The following is an 18,471-nucleotide window of genomic DNA, read 5'->3' as shown; positions in this document are numbered from 1 at the left end:
TAGTTTGCAAGCCCTGCCACATGAGACGAGTGTCGGAGCCGGTGTAGTATGATTCAATCTTAGCCCTGTATTGACGCTTTGCCTTTTTGATGGTTCGTCACAGGGCATAGCAGGATTTCTTGTAAGCTTCCGGGTTAGAGTCCCGCACCTTGAAAGCGGCAGCTCTACCCTTTAGCTCAATGTGAATGTTGCCTGTAATCCATGACTTCTGGTTGGGGTATGTACGTACAGTCACTGTGGGGACGACGTTCTCGATGCACTTATTGATAAAGCCAGTGACTAATGTCGTGTACTCCTCAATGCCATCGGAAGAATCCCGGAACATGTTCCAGTCTGTGATACCAAAACAGTCCTGTAGTTTAGCATCTGCTTCATCTGACCACTTTTTTATAGACCGAGTCACTGGTGCTTCCTGCTTTAATTTTAGCTTGTAAGCAGGAATCAGGAGGATAGAGTTGTGGTCGGATTTACCAAATGGAGGGCGAGGGAGAGCTTTGTACGCATCTCTGTGTGTGGAGTACAGGTGATCTAGAATTTTTTCCTTCTGGTTGCACATTTAACATGTTGATGGAAATTTGGTAGAACTGATTTAAGTTTCCCTGCATTAAAGTCTCCGGCCACTAGGAGGGCCGCCTCTGGGTGAGTGGTTTCCTGTTTGCTTATTTCCTTATACAGCTGACTGAGTGCGGTCTTAGTGCCAGCATCTGTCTGTGGTGGAAAATAAACAGCCATGAAAAGTATAGCTGAAAACTCTCTAGGCAAGTCGTGTGGCCTGCAATTTATCACAATATACTCTACTTCAGGCGAGCAAAATCTAGAGACTTCCTTAGATTTCGTGCACCAGCTGTTGTTTACAAATATGCACAGACCGCCCCCCCTCGTCTTACCGGAGTGTGCTGTTCTATCTTGCCGGTGCAGCGTATATCCCGCTAGCTGAATATCCATGTCGTCATTCAGCCACGATTCCGTGAAACATAGGATATTACAGTTTTTGTTGTCCCGTTGGTAGGATATTTGTGATCGTACCACGTCTAGTTTATTGTCCAATGATTGCACGTTGGCGAGTAGTGTTGACGGTAACGGCAGCTTTCCCACTCGCCTTTTTCGGGACCTGACCAGGCATCCGGCTCTTTGTCCTCTGTACCTGCGTCGCTTCCTCTTGCAAATACACATTTAGTATTAACAGCATGCATTTCCAACTTAATGCAGAGTAAAACTTTTGTATGACTTAACGGCCAAGTGCAGTCCCAAAAAATGTGATGTTTTCTATATTCATTTTATTTATTTAACCTTTATTTAACTAGGGAAGTCAGTTAAGAACAAATTCTTATTTACAATGACGGCCTACCCCGGCCAAACCCTAACCCGGACGACGTTGGGCCAATTGTGGGACTCCCAATCATGGCCGGTTATGATACAGCCTGGAATCGAACCAGGGCCTGTAGTGACGCCTATAGATATATACTTACACACTATGAGGTTGGACTAATACTGGGAAATTGTGAAAATTATGATAATGCCCTGTAAGAGCTGTTTGAAATGACTGCCTGGTGGGATGTAGTTTTGGCCTGCCTGGTGACACCACTTGTTAATAAACCAATAAGAAAGAGAGTTACGGACCTCTCTGCCAACAACAGCTAGTATTCAGTTTTCCCCTCCCCACTCAGACCACTCCCAGACAGTTCTAGCAAAATTGTTGCTTGAGAAATTTCTCTTTGCTAAGAAGTTATTTTATTTTTTACCGTTTTAATTTAAAACAGTCAGTAGGGTACTTAATTGTTACGCAGAAATAATTTGATATTGAGATAAAAAAAGCTGCATTGGACATTTAATAAAAATGTATCGATAGGAATGGGGAAAAAAGTGCTTGTGCATTGATAAAGCACACCAAAGATGGCATTAACGATACGTAATCAGAAGAAAGATGGCGCTTCTAATAGCCTATTTTACGCCATGGGCCTGCTGAATTTGCAAGATAACTCAGCTGTGGTCCTAGAGCATCAGGCAGGGGAGAGGGGGTTAGTGAGAGCATGACTAAGACCACAGTACACCACAAGAACTGGTAGAGAATAATAATGTTGCTGTGGACACTAGATAATCTGGCTATCCAATGGCACCAGCGCGCTCACACACACACACACACACACACACACACACACACACACACACACACACACACACACACACACACACACACACACACACACACACACACACACACACACACACACACACACACACACACACACACACACACACACACCTGGGTGTTTTACATGGCTGTGATGGTGTAGGCCTATTTATGTTACTTTTCTGAGTCAATTCAGGTAGCATTCAATGTCCTGTGTTCATTTTAACCATGGCAGCCAGCATTACAAATAAAAGATAAAATCCTCTGTCTGTTGATCCTTTCCTCTTAATGTAATTGTCATGTCTGTCAGGCCAATGTTTTCTAAGAAACACAACTTATTTCAAGCACTAGTCGAGTAAAGTCAATAGTGTTGTTCTGGTAACAAGATAATACAAAGAATTCAGGTAAAAAGCACCACACTCACGCTGAAAAAAAGCTGAATGTTCTAACCTCAGTCAGGGCAATGTTTTCAAATAAACAATTTATTTCAAGCACTGGTCAGTAGATAATGCAACAACACCAAGTAGAAAGTGTTCTATTAAAAAGTGGGACTTGTGTCCCTGGCTGCTACTCAAAGATAATGTATCTTACTTATTAGGTCATAGATCAAATTCACTGCAATAAACTTTTCTCAAATATATTAGTAAAACTACACAGAGCAACCGCGGACCACTAGAAAATAAGAGGGTACGTGAAAGCGTGTCAGTCACTTGTAAATTCTACATTGAACAAAAATATGAACGCAACATGTACAGTGTTGGTCCCATGAGCTGAAATAAAAGATCCCATAAATGTTCCATATGCACAATAAAAGGCCACTCTAAAATGTGCAGTTTTGTCACACAACAAGTTTTGAGGGAGCGTGCAATTGGCATGCTGACTGCAGGAATGTCCACCAGAGCTGTTGCCAGAGAATTGAATGTTCATTTCTCTACCTTAAGCCGCCTCCAACATTGTTTTAGAAAATTTGGCAGTACATCCAACTGGCCTCACAACCACAGACCATGTGTATGGCGTCGTGTGGGCGATCAGTTTTCTGATGTTGCTGACAGGTGCATAAAATTGAGCACACAGCCATGCAATCTCCCTAGACAAACATTGGCAGTAGAATGGCCTTACTGAAGAGGTCAGTGACTTTCAATGTGGCACCATCATAGGATGCCACCATTCCAACAAGTCAGTTTGTCAAATTTCTGCCCTGCTAGTGCTGCTCCGGTCACCTGTAAGTACTGTTATTGTGAAGTGGAAACGTCTAGGAGCAACAACGGCTCAGCCGCGAAGTTGTAGGCCACACAAGCTCACAGAATGGGACCGCCAAGTGCTGAAGCATGTAGCCTAAAAAAAATAGTCTATCTTCGGTTGCAACACTCACTACCAAGTTCCAAACTGCCTCTGGAAGCAACTTCAGCACAATAACTGTTCCCTGGTAGCTTCATGGAATGGGTTTCCGTGGCCGAGCAGCCACACACAAGCCTAAGATCACCATATGCAATGCCAAGCGGGCAACTCAATATTAATGCCAATGATTTTGGAATGAGATGTTCAACAAGCAGGTGGCCACATACTTTTGGTCCTTGAAGAGATCCTGAGGCCCATTGTGAGGCCCATTTCTTTCCCCCCCAGTCATGTGAAATCCATAGATTAGTGCCTAATGAATTTATTTCATTTGACTGATTTACTCATATGAACTGTAACTCAGTAATATCTTTGAAGTTGTTGCATGTTGCGTTTATATCTTTGTTCAGTATATTTTAAATGTATGTAAATAAGCCTAAGAATAACGACATGACCTTAGTTGAGTTGTTCTGGCCCGTAGTCTACTCTACATATAGGCTAAAGTGTATTCACCCAAATGGGAGGTGATAATCTTAGGGTAAGTAACACCTCTGTATGACTAAAGAGATGCGTAGTAACCCTTGTCCCGCCCACACACAATCACCCTTTACCTTGAAGTAGAGCCATACTAAACTTGAGTAGTGATAACAGAACAGGGCTGTGATCTATCTCCCCTGCTCTGAAGTTTAATGTTTAACTAGTAGGAGGGAGGAGATCAGTGCCTGCTGTCAGAGTGCTGCTTGAAGCATGGTCCAAGCCATGTAAATCCACTTTCTGGAAGAAGAACTGTACGGACGACCTATGGCTGCCTACAAAACTCAAGTCCTGCCACTTTGAGGGCTTATTCACAGGGGTGTTTCTCGGAAAACCTGAAACGAGGAAGAAACTTTCTGGTATGGCTAATGGGATCCTAATCTTCTTCTGTGATATAGTTTATCTGGGCAACCAAGTGGTCCGTGGTGAGAAATGTGTTGTGTCGCAACAAACGTGGGATAATCTACTTTTGGAATCAATCAGTTTTAGACGGAGTCTGAAATCTATTATTTTATCTCTGAAAAATACATTTCTCCCTGGCTGTTTGGATTGGATTTCCTCTTGGAATCCATTACAAAGACTCTGCCCTGCTGATCTGAAAAGCTTTAAAAAAAAGTATATATTTGGAAATCGAAACTCTAACAGATAAATCCGTTACTATGAATGAGGTGGAGGCCGAGATTTCTAAGGAGAAAGACTGGAAAGAGCTGGAGCCCAACTATGCCATTAAAATCTTCCTCACCGTCCTGTACAGCCTCATCCTGCTCACAGGCATTGTGGGTAATGGAGTCACCATCCAGGTGATGCAGGTGCTGCAGCATAATGGCTACATGCAGAAGTACGTGACGGACCACCTGGTGAGCCTGGCGTGCTCTGACCTTCTGGTCCTCCTCATAGGCATGCCCGTGGAGCTCTACAGCGCCACGTGGTTCCCCTTCACCTCCACCTCGGGTGACGCTTCCTGCAAGATCTACAATTTCCTGTTCGAAGCCTGCAGTTATGCCACCATCTTGAACGTGGCGACACTCAGCTTTGAACGCTACATGGCCATTTGCCACCCATTCCGCTTTAAGGCCCTGGCAGGAGAGCGAACGGGGGGCCTCATTGCTCTCGCCTGGGTCACGTCCGTGTTCGTGGCTATCCCTCTGCTGTTCACCACGGGAATGGAGGGCCACGTCATAGAGCCAGACGTTGGGCCGGTCCAGAACCTGACATTCTGCACCAACCTGAGGGAGCGGTGGGGGGTGTACAGGGCCAGTATCTTTGTGGCGTTCATTGTGTACATGGTGGTGCTGGTCAGTGTTGGGGTCATGTGTCGAGGCATGATCCTGGTCCTTCAGAAAACCATGAGGCCCATGGGAGGAGGGGTCAACGGAGCAGAGGGCACGCCAAAACACGAGAGTGCCCGGGTCAAAGCAGCCAAGAAGCAAACCATACTTTTTCTAGGTATGTTAACACTTACAGTATACACTCTACCCAAAATATCTAAAATGTTACCGATTGCAATTTGGAATGGATGTTGATACATTTTGTTAAGCCAGCTGGTGGCCACAATGTGTGTGTGTGTGTGCATGTTTGTGTTACAAAGGGGGTGTACACCATTGCATTCCAACTGGAGTTGTTGAGATATGTCTGTCCGACTTCACCTTTGTTTACCTAACAGTGGAAACACCACTCTGGGCCCCAACCTCTGATTGACTCCACAAGACACATGTTGAAACAAACCATTTTGAAATGTTATGACCATTCAAATGATTGATTTCACACACGTCTTCTGTTTGGGGTGGTCTGTGCCATTACCGTCCACAGATAATCTCAAGGGAACTCACACAAAGAACATTCCTTGTTTTGGTCATGTTATATTGATTTCACATGTGGAAAGAAATACAGTGCATTCGGAAAGTATTGAGACCCCTGAACTTTTTCCACATTTTGTGACGTTACAGCCTTAATCGAAAATGGATTAAATAGTTTTTTTCCCCCTCATTTTTTCCCCCTACACACAATACCCCATAATGACAAAGCAAAAACAGGTTTTTAGACATTTTTGCAAATGTATTAAAAATAACTAACTGAAATATTACATTTACATAACTATTCAGACCCTTTACTCAGCACCTTTAGCAGCAATTACAGCCTCGAGTCTTCTTGGGTATGAAGCTACAAGCTTGGCACACCTGTATTTGGGGAGTTTCTCCCATTTTTCTCTGCAGATCCTCTCAAGCTCAGTCTGGTTGGATGGGGAGCGTCGCTGCACAGGTGTTTTCAGGTCTCTCCAGAGATGTTGGATCGGGCAAGGATATGCATATTCTTGATACCATTTGAAAGGACACCGATCCCGTAGAGGTTAACAAATGTCTAGAGGATTAATATGTGCGGCTGCATGCAGTCAAATCAGCATGTACTTAAATGTAAAGTGTTTGCTCTAAATTGGTTACAGAGTTTCCAGGCTATAGTTTATCCCAACAGCAAATATTACCGCATGGCAAAGAGAATCGGAAGCCAATGTGAACATAATGTATGAAATTACTGATTCAGTAGTTCTCTATGGGGGTACTTGTTGTGTAATCTAAATGAAAATGGGCAGATTTACTTCAATTTGGCACTTGATAATGTATACGGAGAATTGTTAACCTCATATCTCCTCATAACTGCTCTCTTCTCTTCTCAACCACCTATTCGACCCATTCAGAGTGGAAATATTAATATTTAAAATGCAGAAAACATATCTTGCATATTTGTCCAGTCATCTATTATAAATTATGCAACTAAATCTGTTTGCAGGATGTCCAATATTCTAAGAAATCCAATGTAGCCTATGCCTACAGTAGCATCCAAGCTAACCATATTGTGTAAGCTTGTAAACTAGCCATGCTAAATCATCATTGTATTCACATTAGAAATTAGTATTCTCTTTAGTTACCTTGTACCTGTTTATCCTAAGGCTTCTCCATTCCTAAATCCCATCACAGCCCTTTCAGGCGACAGCAATCTCCACAATTGGTGGTGCCATCTCGGCTTCCATTCCACTACTAGCCCAGTGATCACTACTTGAAGGTATTGATCATTGAGTGGTGCCTGAAGAGCTGTGTTTCAACTGATTGCAAGGTATAGATTTCAGCGCCTAGCTGGTCTGCTGCCTCTTGACAAGTGACAGGTCTCACTGTGCATTTGTTTTCAGAGTGGTGCGGTTGTATTCAGCAGCTAGTTTTGCAACAGCATGCTTGAGTTTGTATTCCACTCAGAATGTAGTTAGCCTATGTACCAGTCTATGATCAAAATAAATAAACAGTGTCATGGAGTAAGTGCCATTTTGGGAAAGACTGTAAAACAGTCCCTGGTTGATGGTTGCTGGTCTTGGGTAAAATTCTAGTCTGGGCTTCCGCCCAAATTTGCTACGGGGGTGGTCATAAAACCCCCATTGTCTCATCTAGTCTTTATTGTGTGGGATGATTTATCCTGTCAGGATTTGTACCATCTGCTCCCCCTTTTCATTAGAAAGGGCTCGACTACATAATGTTCCATTAGCTTGACTGCAATTTAGCCAGTAGCTTCAGTAATTTATCAGTCTCCCAGTAAGTTGGGGAAGGAAGAATTCCTCAGCCAGTCTACAACAGTGTTTTTCACGGACTAGGCTAATGTGAGAGAATAACTAATGCAACCAGCCTGCTGATTTGAGTAGAGGGTGCAATGCTCCCATTTCTAGCCACTTTACCTGTAACAAGATGCTGTCGTATCAAACGCTTGTGCTTTTACTGTATTAATACAAGACACATTGATGTACAGTAGCACATTGGTTTTAAGAGTTGCATCCTCTATTGAAACCTTATCCTAAACTTGTACAGCTAATTTAGCAAAAAATATGCATTTATTAGCAGCTTCCCCCAAGCTCACTCATATGTGCACATATCACATGCATTATACAAAATATAATAGTATATTTTATTATTATTTTATTCATTTTATCATTTTTATATTTCAATCAGGACTGTGTACTTCTGACTATTCTCTTCAAGAGGTGATGATATTAAAACCAAATAGTTCTACGATTTATTTAACAATCCCTTGAAAACGGCACATAGTTGTCAATGGTTTTAATGGAGTTGGGGGTCTCCTTTCCCCCCAGCAGCCAAATCGAACGCTATTGTGACTTTTTTATTGATAACGACCTTTTGAAACAGGTTGGGGTTTTCTTACCGGTATCTTACTACACTGAATAAAAATATAAACGCAACATACAACAATTTCAAAGATTTTACTGAGTTACAGTTCATATAAGGAAATCAGTCAATTGATATAAATTCATTAGGCCCTAATCTATGGATTTCACATGACTGTGAATACAGATATGCATCTGTTGGTCACAGATACCTTAAAAAAAGTAGAGACGTTGATCAGAAAACCAGTCCATATCTGGTGTGACCAGCATTTGCCTCATGCAGTGAATAACATCTCCTTTGCGTAGAGTTGATCAAGCTGTTGATTGTGGCCTGTGGAATGTTGTCCCACTCCTCGTCAATGGCTGTGCGATGTTGCTGGATATTGGCAGGAACTGGAATACGCTGTCGTACATGTCAATCCAGATCATCCCAAACATGCTTAATGGGTGACATGTTTGGTGAGTATGCAGGCCATGGAAGAACTGGGACATTTTCAGATTCCAGGAATTGTGTACAGATCCTTGCGACATGGGGCCATGCATTTTCATGCTGAAACGTCTCTGTGCATTCACATTGCCATCGATAAAATGTAATTGTGTTCGTTGTCCATTGCTTATGCCTGCCCTTACCATAACCCCACCACCACCATAGGGCACTCTGTTCACAATGTTGACATCAGCAAACCGCTCGCCCACACAACACCATACACGCTGTCTGCCATCTGCCCAGTACAGTTGAAACCGGGATTCATCCGTGAAGAGCACACTTCTCCAGCATGCCAGTAGCAATCGAAGGTGAGCATTTGCTCACTGAAGTCGGTTACAACGCCGAACTGCAATCAGGTCAAGACCCTGGTGAGGACGACGAGCACGCAGATGAGCTTCCATGAGACGATTTCTGACCGTTTGTGAAGAAATTCTTCGATTGTGCAAACCCAGTTTCATCAGCTGTCAGGATGGCTGGTCTCAGATGATCCCGCAGGAGGTCCTAGGCATTGGTGGTTGCGCGTGGTCTGCGGTTTTGAGGCCAGTTGGACCTACTGCCAAATTCTATAAAACGACGTTGGAGGCAGCTTATGGTAAAGAAATTACCTTTAAATTCTCTGGCAACAGCTCTGGTGGACATTCCTGCAGTCAGCATGCCAATTGCATGCTCCCTCAAAACTTGAGACATCTGTGGCATGATTTAGCCTGTCAGGATTTGTACCATCTGCTCTCCCTTTTTACAGTCTTTCCCAAAACTGCACATTTTAGAGTGGCTTTTTACTGTCCCCAGCAAAAGGTGCACCTGTGTAATGATCATGCTGTTTAATCAGCTTCTTTTTTGCCACACCTGTCAGGTGGATGGATTATCTTGTTTACTTCACTAACAGGGATGTAAACAAATGTATGCACAACATTTGAGAGAAATAAGCTTTTTTTGCAAATGGATAATTTCTGGAATCTTTTATTTCAGCTCATGAAAAATGGGACCAACACTTTACATGTTGCGTTTATATTTTTGTTCAGTATATTATCAGTGTTAGTAGAGATAATATTGCTTATAAGTAAGTTACTACACAGACTAGGGTGACAATATAAAATTTACACCAGCTTTAATTTATTCTAAGTATAATAAACCAATCATAAGTTAATAGGCAAATATATCGGAATTTGGATGCACTACGTGACGTTTCCATAAGATGTAAAATATATAAAATAATATATTATTAGTAATAATAAATAATAATCACAAGGCTGTAAAACATTATCCTAAATATAACCCATCAACTTTCCACAACTTTATTGTACTATGTCAACATAATCTTTGTTGTAAATGTTTTGGGGCCGAACTGGTGGCAGTTGTGAAAGAAGTTAATAGTTGGAAGAGTTGCAGAGTTAATAGCAAATTAAGCCATTGTTTTCATTATTTAGGCTTTTTTCTTGGACTCATACTCCTGACGAGTATGTTGGATGGACATGGGGGGATGAATTACCTGGAACCCATTTTAAGTGATGATCTGTACATTCGTCATGCTTCTTTGACACATCTCACTTTGTCAATGAGTTCGGTGTAGTCCTTGTAATATATTTATTTTGGAGTCGTCTTAGATTGGGCATGTTTACTTTGGATTAATCTAGCAAGTCTAATTGTACTGTTTCACTTTTAAGAGAATGGTATTTTATGAGTATAAATTAAATTACAGTAGTATACACTCAATTATTGTAGCCTACAGTATGTTGCATGAATTGCTGTCTGATCAACTTCACAGGAAAGCTAATCTTTGAACAAAACCTGTGTTTACATTTACGTAATTTAGCAGATGCTCTTATCCAGAGCGACTTACAGTAGTGAATGCATACATTTCATAAATTTTTTCCGCACTGGTCCCCCGTGGGAATCGAACCCACAACCCTGGCGTTGCAAACACCATGCTCTACCAACGGAGCCACACGGGACCTTACGTTTGTTAGGACTGATGAACTCTGAGATTGTTCGAAAAGCACCACTCGTGTCTCAAGTGGAGATCAGAGATGAACAGTTGTTCTCATTCAGATTACAACAGACACTCAATCAGACTAATGTCCCCCGCTTGAGAGAGAACAGCAGGCAAATCACAGCTATGTGTGACAAAGAAATTGAGTCAAGAATATGCAAAACCCCACTTAACCAAATTAGAAAAGGATTTTATGCCACTTTTCAGCAGGTTTTTACAGTGATACTGTAGTTCAGTCATATAGTTCCATACCTTGAAATGAATGCATGGAAGAGCACTGTTTCATTGTTCCTTTACCTGCCTATATGTTGCAAATGGTTAATGGGGTTAATGTTAGCCTAACTCTTAAATAGCAAGAAAACTAAAAATACACACACACACAGAAAAAAAGTCATAGGCCATATTTGCAAAGTCATGACCATGTATTCCCCCTGTGTTTTCAGTATATTTGATTTACAGCACCGGAGCAAAACAGTTTTCCATTAGTATTCTCCACTAATACGCAAAATAATTTACTCTGTCAAGCTCATGCACGGGAAAAAGCTTCCAAGTTTGTGTTCTTTAGTAGAATTTGTTGGACTTTTTTGCATGTCATTTTGCCTTGTGCAAAGATGTTGATTCTTGTCTCTTACGTTGTAAACACATCGATCATTCAGAATGCTTTTTTGTGCTGTATCACTTTGTTTTGTGTTGAGTGGTTGAGGGACTTGGTTTACTCTGCTCCTATAAACTAACATTGACTAATGTACTATCACAACTGCTTTTAACCAGAAGATATAATAGATATAATAAACTCCCTATAATAAACTTCAATTGAAAAATATAAATTGTCTATGCATGTGTAGGCTTATGTATTTGTGTGAATGTTATCATTAGGTGTCTTTTTCTAGGCCTACTTTACTAAGATGTAGGCATATATACAGCCCTATGTACTGTATATTAGTTGATAACAGTATATAGTAATTTGTTTAATTTCAAATGGGTGATACATAGGCCTACAATAGCCTTAATCTGTACCTTTCATCCCCATTAATCAAAGTGCAAAACAATCAAATGATCCATAGCTAATTAGAAAGATACTGAATCCAACAAGTTCTGCTGATTTACAGCTTAAGTGCAACTAAGCAATATTAAGAAATTGGAATATTACAAGAGCCACTGCACAGACCCTCAGTGCAAATGATGGCCATGGGTAAAAAAATGGGTGCCATTGCCTCCAGCTTATTTTAATCAATCTACTTCACCTGGCTCTTCCTCGCTCACCTCAGCATCATACAATTATCATATCACTCTCAGCTACTATAAAATTCATAACTGCTTAATATTGAGAGACAAGGAAGTGCAGCAGCAATATATTCAGAGATGCATTGCACCATTTTCCTATGTGTTATTGAGTGTTATTGAATTTAGGGTCAACTTTGTGCTTGCGTTGATTTTTTTTTTATAACTCAAAGTGACATCCTTCTACAGGAGACCTACATATTTAAATATGTTTTAGCTTTGTGTATCATGGTGTATTTCTCTGCTAGGATTTCAACTAAAGTTAATCAAGCTGACATGACAATATTGTAGTGAATGGTAAAAGCGCAATGCTGCATGCAGGTTTCGAATGCAGTTCTCCCAGCTCGTAGGCAAACTTGTTTACTACTGGTCCAATATGGTTAAATGCCTTTGGGATGATAGTAGTGAACCTACAGTATACACTGAGCGTACAAAACGTTAAGAACACCTTCGTAATATTGAGTTGCTGAAATATTTTGTCTTGCCCTCCCTTCATCTACACTGATTGAAGTGGATTTAACACGTGACATCAATAAGGGATCATAGCTTTCACCTGGTCAGTCTATGTCATGGAAAGAGCAGGTGTTCTTAATGTTTTGTACACTCAGTGTACTGTATAGGCAAGGCCTATATAAGAGCTCAGATGGTGAGAGTAGTCAAAATATATCTGTAAGTGGTTATTCGACTAGCTCACTGAAAAAAACCCAGCTGTGGTAATCACCGTTGTCAATTATCTCTGAAAGGGCGAGTCACGCCCCTGTCACTGTGCCACTTTACCTCCAAAATAACTTTTAATCTCGATCCGACTGATTTTGGAGAGTAATTAAAAGCAGTGTGCCACCTCGTTAAGTTGCCTACAAATCACAGCTAGGACACAAGGTTAATTGCTTTAGATATTTTTGGTCAGTCACGACAGCTTGCATATCTGAAACGAATATACATTTTGTTTTGCCGCCTTTAGCCTTTGTCACGTGTCCTGATGTGAACATTCTCTTTCTGTGTATTATCTCACACTAGTCAGATAGAGATGTGGAGTGGTGAAAGCTGTAAGTGCTTTGAGGCATAGACATACAGAGTGGTTGGTTTGATTCCTTTCTCTTCTCAGTTGGTGGCTTCAACATTCTTATTTTTATAGTAAAGGGCAATTCCACGGTAGCAAAATTACACTTAGACTCAGATTTTTCCATTTAAAATGTATGCTAAACAACAACCCAATGATTTCAAAGTTTAACAAACCATACAACCCTATGTACAAGGACTACTTTGAACAATTTACACAGAAAATGTCACAAAAATTCATGTACTGGAAGAACTGTTGTGGTGGCTAATTTCTGCATTACCAAATGAGGAGAGTTACAAACACACCAGTCCGAGTTAAACTACATCTTTAATACTTAAGATACTTTTGCAAAAGCACTTGACCTTCAATGATGCACTCTCTCGAATGAACCAGGAAGGTTCCAACACAATGGCTACTGAGATATTTTATAGCAAATATCCACCCCCCTTTGACATGACAAACCACAGACATTTAGGAATGGTTCACAAAGAAAGACTGTTTACTTTGGAGAGGAGTATCTACAGCCAGATAGCATTCGCTATAAATTATTGTTCAGTTTGATCCCTAATGACGAGGTTCTAATCTCGTCCCTGGTACTTCATAGAACAAAAACACCATTTCATCCAATGGCATATATCAATTGTCAACTCTAGATACTCCCATCTCAAGCAAACCCCCTCTTGACCCCACTCCTGGACAAGCTCACTGGGGGGAGTGACCCTCTAGGCCATATACTATCACAGGATAAGTGCGAGATCTAAGAGAGGACATACAATGGTCCCAGACACTACCATAAACCTCCCCACAATAAAGAAAAGGAGGGTGTGACTTGCTCACAGACATTGTGGAGACAAGTCATTGGTTCCCCATTAATCACGCCATCCCTTCACATGGTTTAAGAATAGGTAAAGACACATTCACATATAAAAAATAAGTCTGACCTCTCCCCTCTCTGGGCCCCAAGTGACAGAGCCCCAGCTAAGGGAAACGTGCAACTGAAAGACACCAGAGTCCAAAGGACACTTTCTAATGACAAGTATCTCACATAAGCATATTATACTAATAAAACATCTTAATCATCTATGTTACCTAACTAATTCTGATTCATCCACCACACTGTGCAGATGCAAATTTGGTAACAGAATTACGTTAAAATCTCCCTCAGTTTTTTATGCAACCACGTTTTCCAAAAACTCTGTTAAATATCTGCTCCGAATTAGGATTCAAAGATGTCTGCAGAAATAATGAGGTGTCAGCGATGACATGACACCTTAAGTTAGAAAACGTTTGTTTTGGTTATTGAACTACGGTAGGCAAAGTGGATTTACATCCGGTAACAGAATTAAGGTAACAGAATTACATCATGGGTCCCTAATCTGTACTATACAGAAATGCATAATTATGGATATGAATGTCATTCTCTTCATGGTGATGTATCCTGAATAGGTACACTAAGGTAGAAATATGCAATATCCCTCTTTTGCATATTTGGGTATTGTTCAACACACTGGCAATTATTTTAATGATTTCAGCCCCCAAACAAGACCACAAGACCAAATCTTAGAGTAGAGTATAGTACAGGGAAGAAATTCCACAAATTAACTTTTAACAAGGCACACCTGTCAACTGAAATGCATTCCAGCTGGTTGAGAGAATGCCAAGAGTGTGCAAAGCTGTCATCAAGGAAAAGGGTGGCTACTTTGAAGAATCTCAAATATAACATTTGTTTAACACTTTTTTGGTTACTACATGATTCCATATGTGTTATTTCATACTTTTGATGTCTTCACTATTATTCTACAATGTAGAAAATAGTAAAAAATTAAGAAAAACCCTTGAATGAGTAGGTGTGTCCAAACTTTTGACTGGTACTGTATATATTGTACATGTGATAAGGTCACACAGAGGGCCAGAGATAATTACAGACACCAGTGAAATTCTGAAGTATCCAAAAAGGCCACTAGATGTCCTCTAATAAAATTCCATATATTCCTTGAAAGTTACCATCATTCTCGTAGTTTACTTATAAACGTATAACATTTCCAGTAATATACCCTTCCTTTGCAACCCTACCTCTGCCAGGAAGCTGAAACTTGGCCGCAACTGGTTATTCCAGCAAAACAATAACTCCAAGCAAAAATCAAAAATCGACAAAGAAATTGATAATTGGCCCTCTCAGTATCCAGACTTGACACCCACTAAAAACCTGTGGTTTGAATTAAAGAGGTCAGTCCATAAGCGCAGACAAAGGATATCAAGGATCTGGAAGGATTCTGTATGGAGGAATGGTCTAAAATCCCTCCCAATGTGTTCTCCAACTCATTTGAGAAAAACGCTCAGGGTCGTTATCCAAGCAAGGTAAGGAATTAAAAGGTATTGAAATATGGGGTGTCAATCATTTTGACCCCTAACTTTTTGAGAAAAAAAGCATTACTTGTTAAAGGCGACGCATACACTTATATGTTAATATTCTCTTTTAAGGGAGGGTCCTGTATACCTGCTGTGATTTTCCTAGAGATGATTCAGTCCTTTTCCTTTGTGGGTCGATTTTTGAGAATATCAATCTCGTCTAGTCAGATATGATGGAATAAATAATAGAGACTAAACACATCCATATGTTCAAGAGAGGCAGATGGCCAGCTCCAGTCATGCAACAGGTAACATCATGGAACAGTCCACAATGTTATTAGCTTAGCATTGAGCAGTGTTTGCTAATTTTTCTGTTGGCATGTTCAATTAGTCCTAGTGCTTTATTGTTGAGATTTATCATACCTACCAGAGCACTTCTGGAAGTCAAAGCTTTAAACAGACAAAAGGTGTGTTGTATGCCTTTAGCTTCTCAGTTGGCATATCAGAAGCATCTTGCAAGATGTCCAGAAACTTACAAACAACTTTTATCCACTCTTTATTTCTTTCCTTCTCTCGCTCCTGCCATCCCTTCCACCTTCAGGCTGTGACTGTGAAATGACCTGGAAATAAGAATCTGTTCCTTACTGCCACTCAGCTGTAAAATGCCTTGAGGACCAGTATGAGTCATATTGAGAGATGAATGGATGGAGCAAGGGAGGCATTCTTCTTTTTGCTCTGGACTGCAGCAACCCGCAGTCATTGTTTTCCATAAAGCATTGTTATGGGCCTCCTGTTTTAATCAGGGTAAAACCAATGCAAGCCAGGGCCCAGGTTCCCTCTACAGCATTAGCATGATTAATACAGAGCCCTACTCCTCTCTGTTCATTTGGAGGTGTGAGGTAGTTAGTGTCAGTGTCCTGCCAGTAGCCATGATTGGTGGTCCTATGACATAGATACTACCGGTACCCCTTCTTTATATAGCTGCACCACCGAATCCACGGAAGCTCAATTGGCTTGAGGCAAAACAGCTTTGTAGCATTGTAATGAGACAGTATTGTCATTATACCTTTTATATAGTCACATCCTGCCTACTATGCCAGTTGTAAACTGGATTAAAAACACTATTTAATGTGGTATGACATTATCTTTTATGACATGGCACTACCAGTCTTTTCAGATCTGATTCTGAAATTTTCCAATGCCTAGTGATTCTTCCGAAGAAATCACACAGGCCGTATCCAAATACCAGTACTTTCGTTCTGAATAGTAGGCATATCGGGTATGCAAAAATAGAACGTTTTGTAGCGTGAATTTTGAAAAATTTAGTATGTTTTAAATGCCAGGATGTCATACTCATTTTGGCTATTCATCAAATAAAATTCACTGCACACTATAAAATAAGAGAATCATCTTTCCAGACCCACATGTTTCAAAACAGCTGATAATCAGAGAAGGGGACGGGTTCCCAAAACGAACATATGGCGGGAATCAATTAAATTGCGGACTAGATTCAAAATATCAGTAGCATGTTGATATTTGTTGCTAGCTGTATTCGTTTTTTTGCTAAGCATTACATTCTAAATAATATGTAGCACGATTACTACACAGCACAGTATGCCGTTTTAGTAAGTAGTAGGCAAGACAGATTTTCGACATGGCCAAAGCAAATGTAGAAACTCTGTTTGCCTCTGGACGTTGCAGTCCAGTATCATTGCTTGAGTAAGTCTGGAGAAAAGATGCAACATAAAGAGAACAAAAAGTGATGGTCTATCAAAACAAACAGTTGTGTGAGAAAATCTCTTAAAAGATTAGCGCAATATCACTAATATCCTCTTCGGAATGAATGAAGTTAGCTAATTAATTTGCTCACACGCGGTAGGAAGGGCAGCCAGTACATTTATGACTGACAGACTTGAAAAAGACTGGAGATTTTCCCAGGCTTATAAGTGTCCTTACTGGATCCATGGACTTAGATATAATGAAGACATATCTTCCCCAGACAGACAGGCAGGCAGGCAGGCAGGCGACCACACAGTGAGTTTGCTGTTTTATATCATATTATGCTTTTTATTACACTGTGATACTCAAGCACTTACAAACTTTAGGGCCGAAACACCAACTGTTATTTGCATGCATCTCTACACCTCACATTTGCTTACAGGTTTTATAACTTGTTTGCAGTATGTAACAATAGTGGTGTAACCACCACAGAGCGATGTCTGGCCACACAATAGAAACGAAAGGCTCAATCAGAGATTCCAATTACAGAAGAGACATGGAATGAATTGGTTGAATAATCAGCTTTAATTGTTTTCTAATTAGTAGCTTGGCATATTGTCCATATTTACGGGCATGAAACCACTTTTGACTCCGTTCCATTAATTCCATTCCAACCATTACAATGAGCCTGTCCTCCTATAACTCCTCCCACCACCACCCTATGGTGTGCAGGTTTGGGTAGGTTACTTTCTAAATGTAATCCCTCACAGTTACTAGTTACTTGTCCAAAATTGTAATCAGTAACGTAATTTTTGGATTATCCAAACTCAGTAACGTAATCTGATTACTTTACTTTTAGATTACTCTCCCTTTAAGACGCTTTAGAAGAAGACAAAAATGTATATTACTAATTGAACGACATCTATTGCAGGACAAATCAATGTTAAGAGTTTCATAGCTGGCCCTAAATGGATGTTGCATTACTTTATGGGTTGGTTATGGAGGCTTTTTCTAACCCATTGCTTGTACTATATGATTAAAAAAACATAATACATAAAAAAAACAAAGTCTGTGAGATTTCCATCATTCCAAGTCATTGAATAGCCCTTGATCTTCAAGAATAGGATATGGAAAATATGTAATTATAGAATAGCCAAATTGTTTTATCTGAACATAACCCAAAAACAAAGGATTTATATGCTGACTACCATGGAGTGAATTTAGTCAGCAAAGGACTTATTGGCCTGCCCTACTCTGTTGTTTTTGTTGTCATGGAGGTCTGATTGAGCTTTTATTATTAATGCCATATGCTGTATTTGCTATCGGCATTTTGTTTATGTTTTTTTGTTAAAACTTTGATAACTTGATCATTTGCAGCTGTTTAAGTGTATCAAAAGTGCACAAGCTTTAAGTCTGTTCAGCACGA

General features: G+C 40.4%; 1 protein-coding gene across 1 annotated transcript in view; it reads left to right on the top strand.

Annotated features, from left to right (window-relative positions):
• The first annotated feature begins 4,096 nt into the window (after positions 1-4,096).
• LOC106581697 (G-protein coupled receptor 39) overlaps positions 4,097-18,471 on the top strand; it is a 34,514-nt gene continuing 20,139 nt past the window's right edge. Inside the window, exon 1 of the mRNA XM_014163936.3 lies at positions 4,097-5,446. Coding sequence (XP_014019411.1) covers positions 4,660-5,446 — 787 coding nt within the window. The 5' untranslated portion in view covers positions 4,097-4,659. The remainder of the gene's footprint in view (positions 5,447-18,471) is intronic.

This window comes from Salmo salar, chromosome 21, assembly GCF_965601325.2.
Source record: "Salmo salar chromosome 21, fSalSal1, whole genome shotgun sequence".
Taxonomy (NCBI): Eukaryota; Metazoa; Chordata; class Actinopteri; order Salmoniformes; family Salmonidae; genus Salmo; species Salmo salar.
This window is presented reverse-complemented; position numbering and strand designations above follow the sequence as displayed.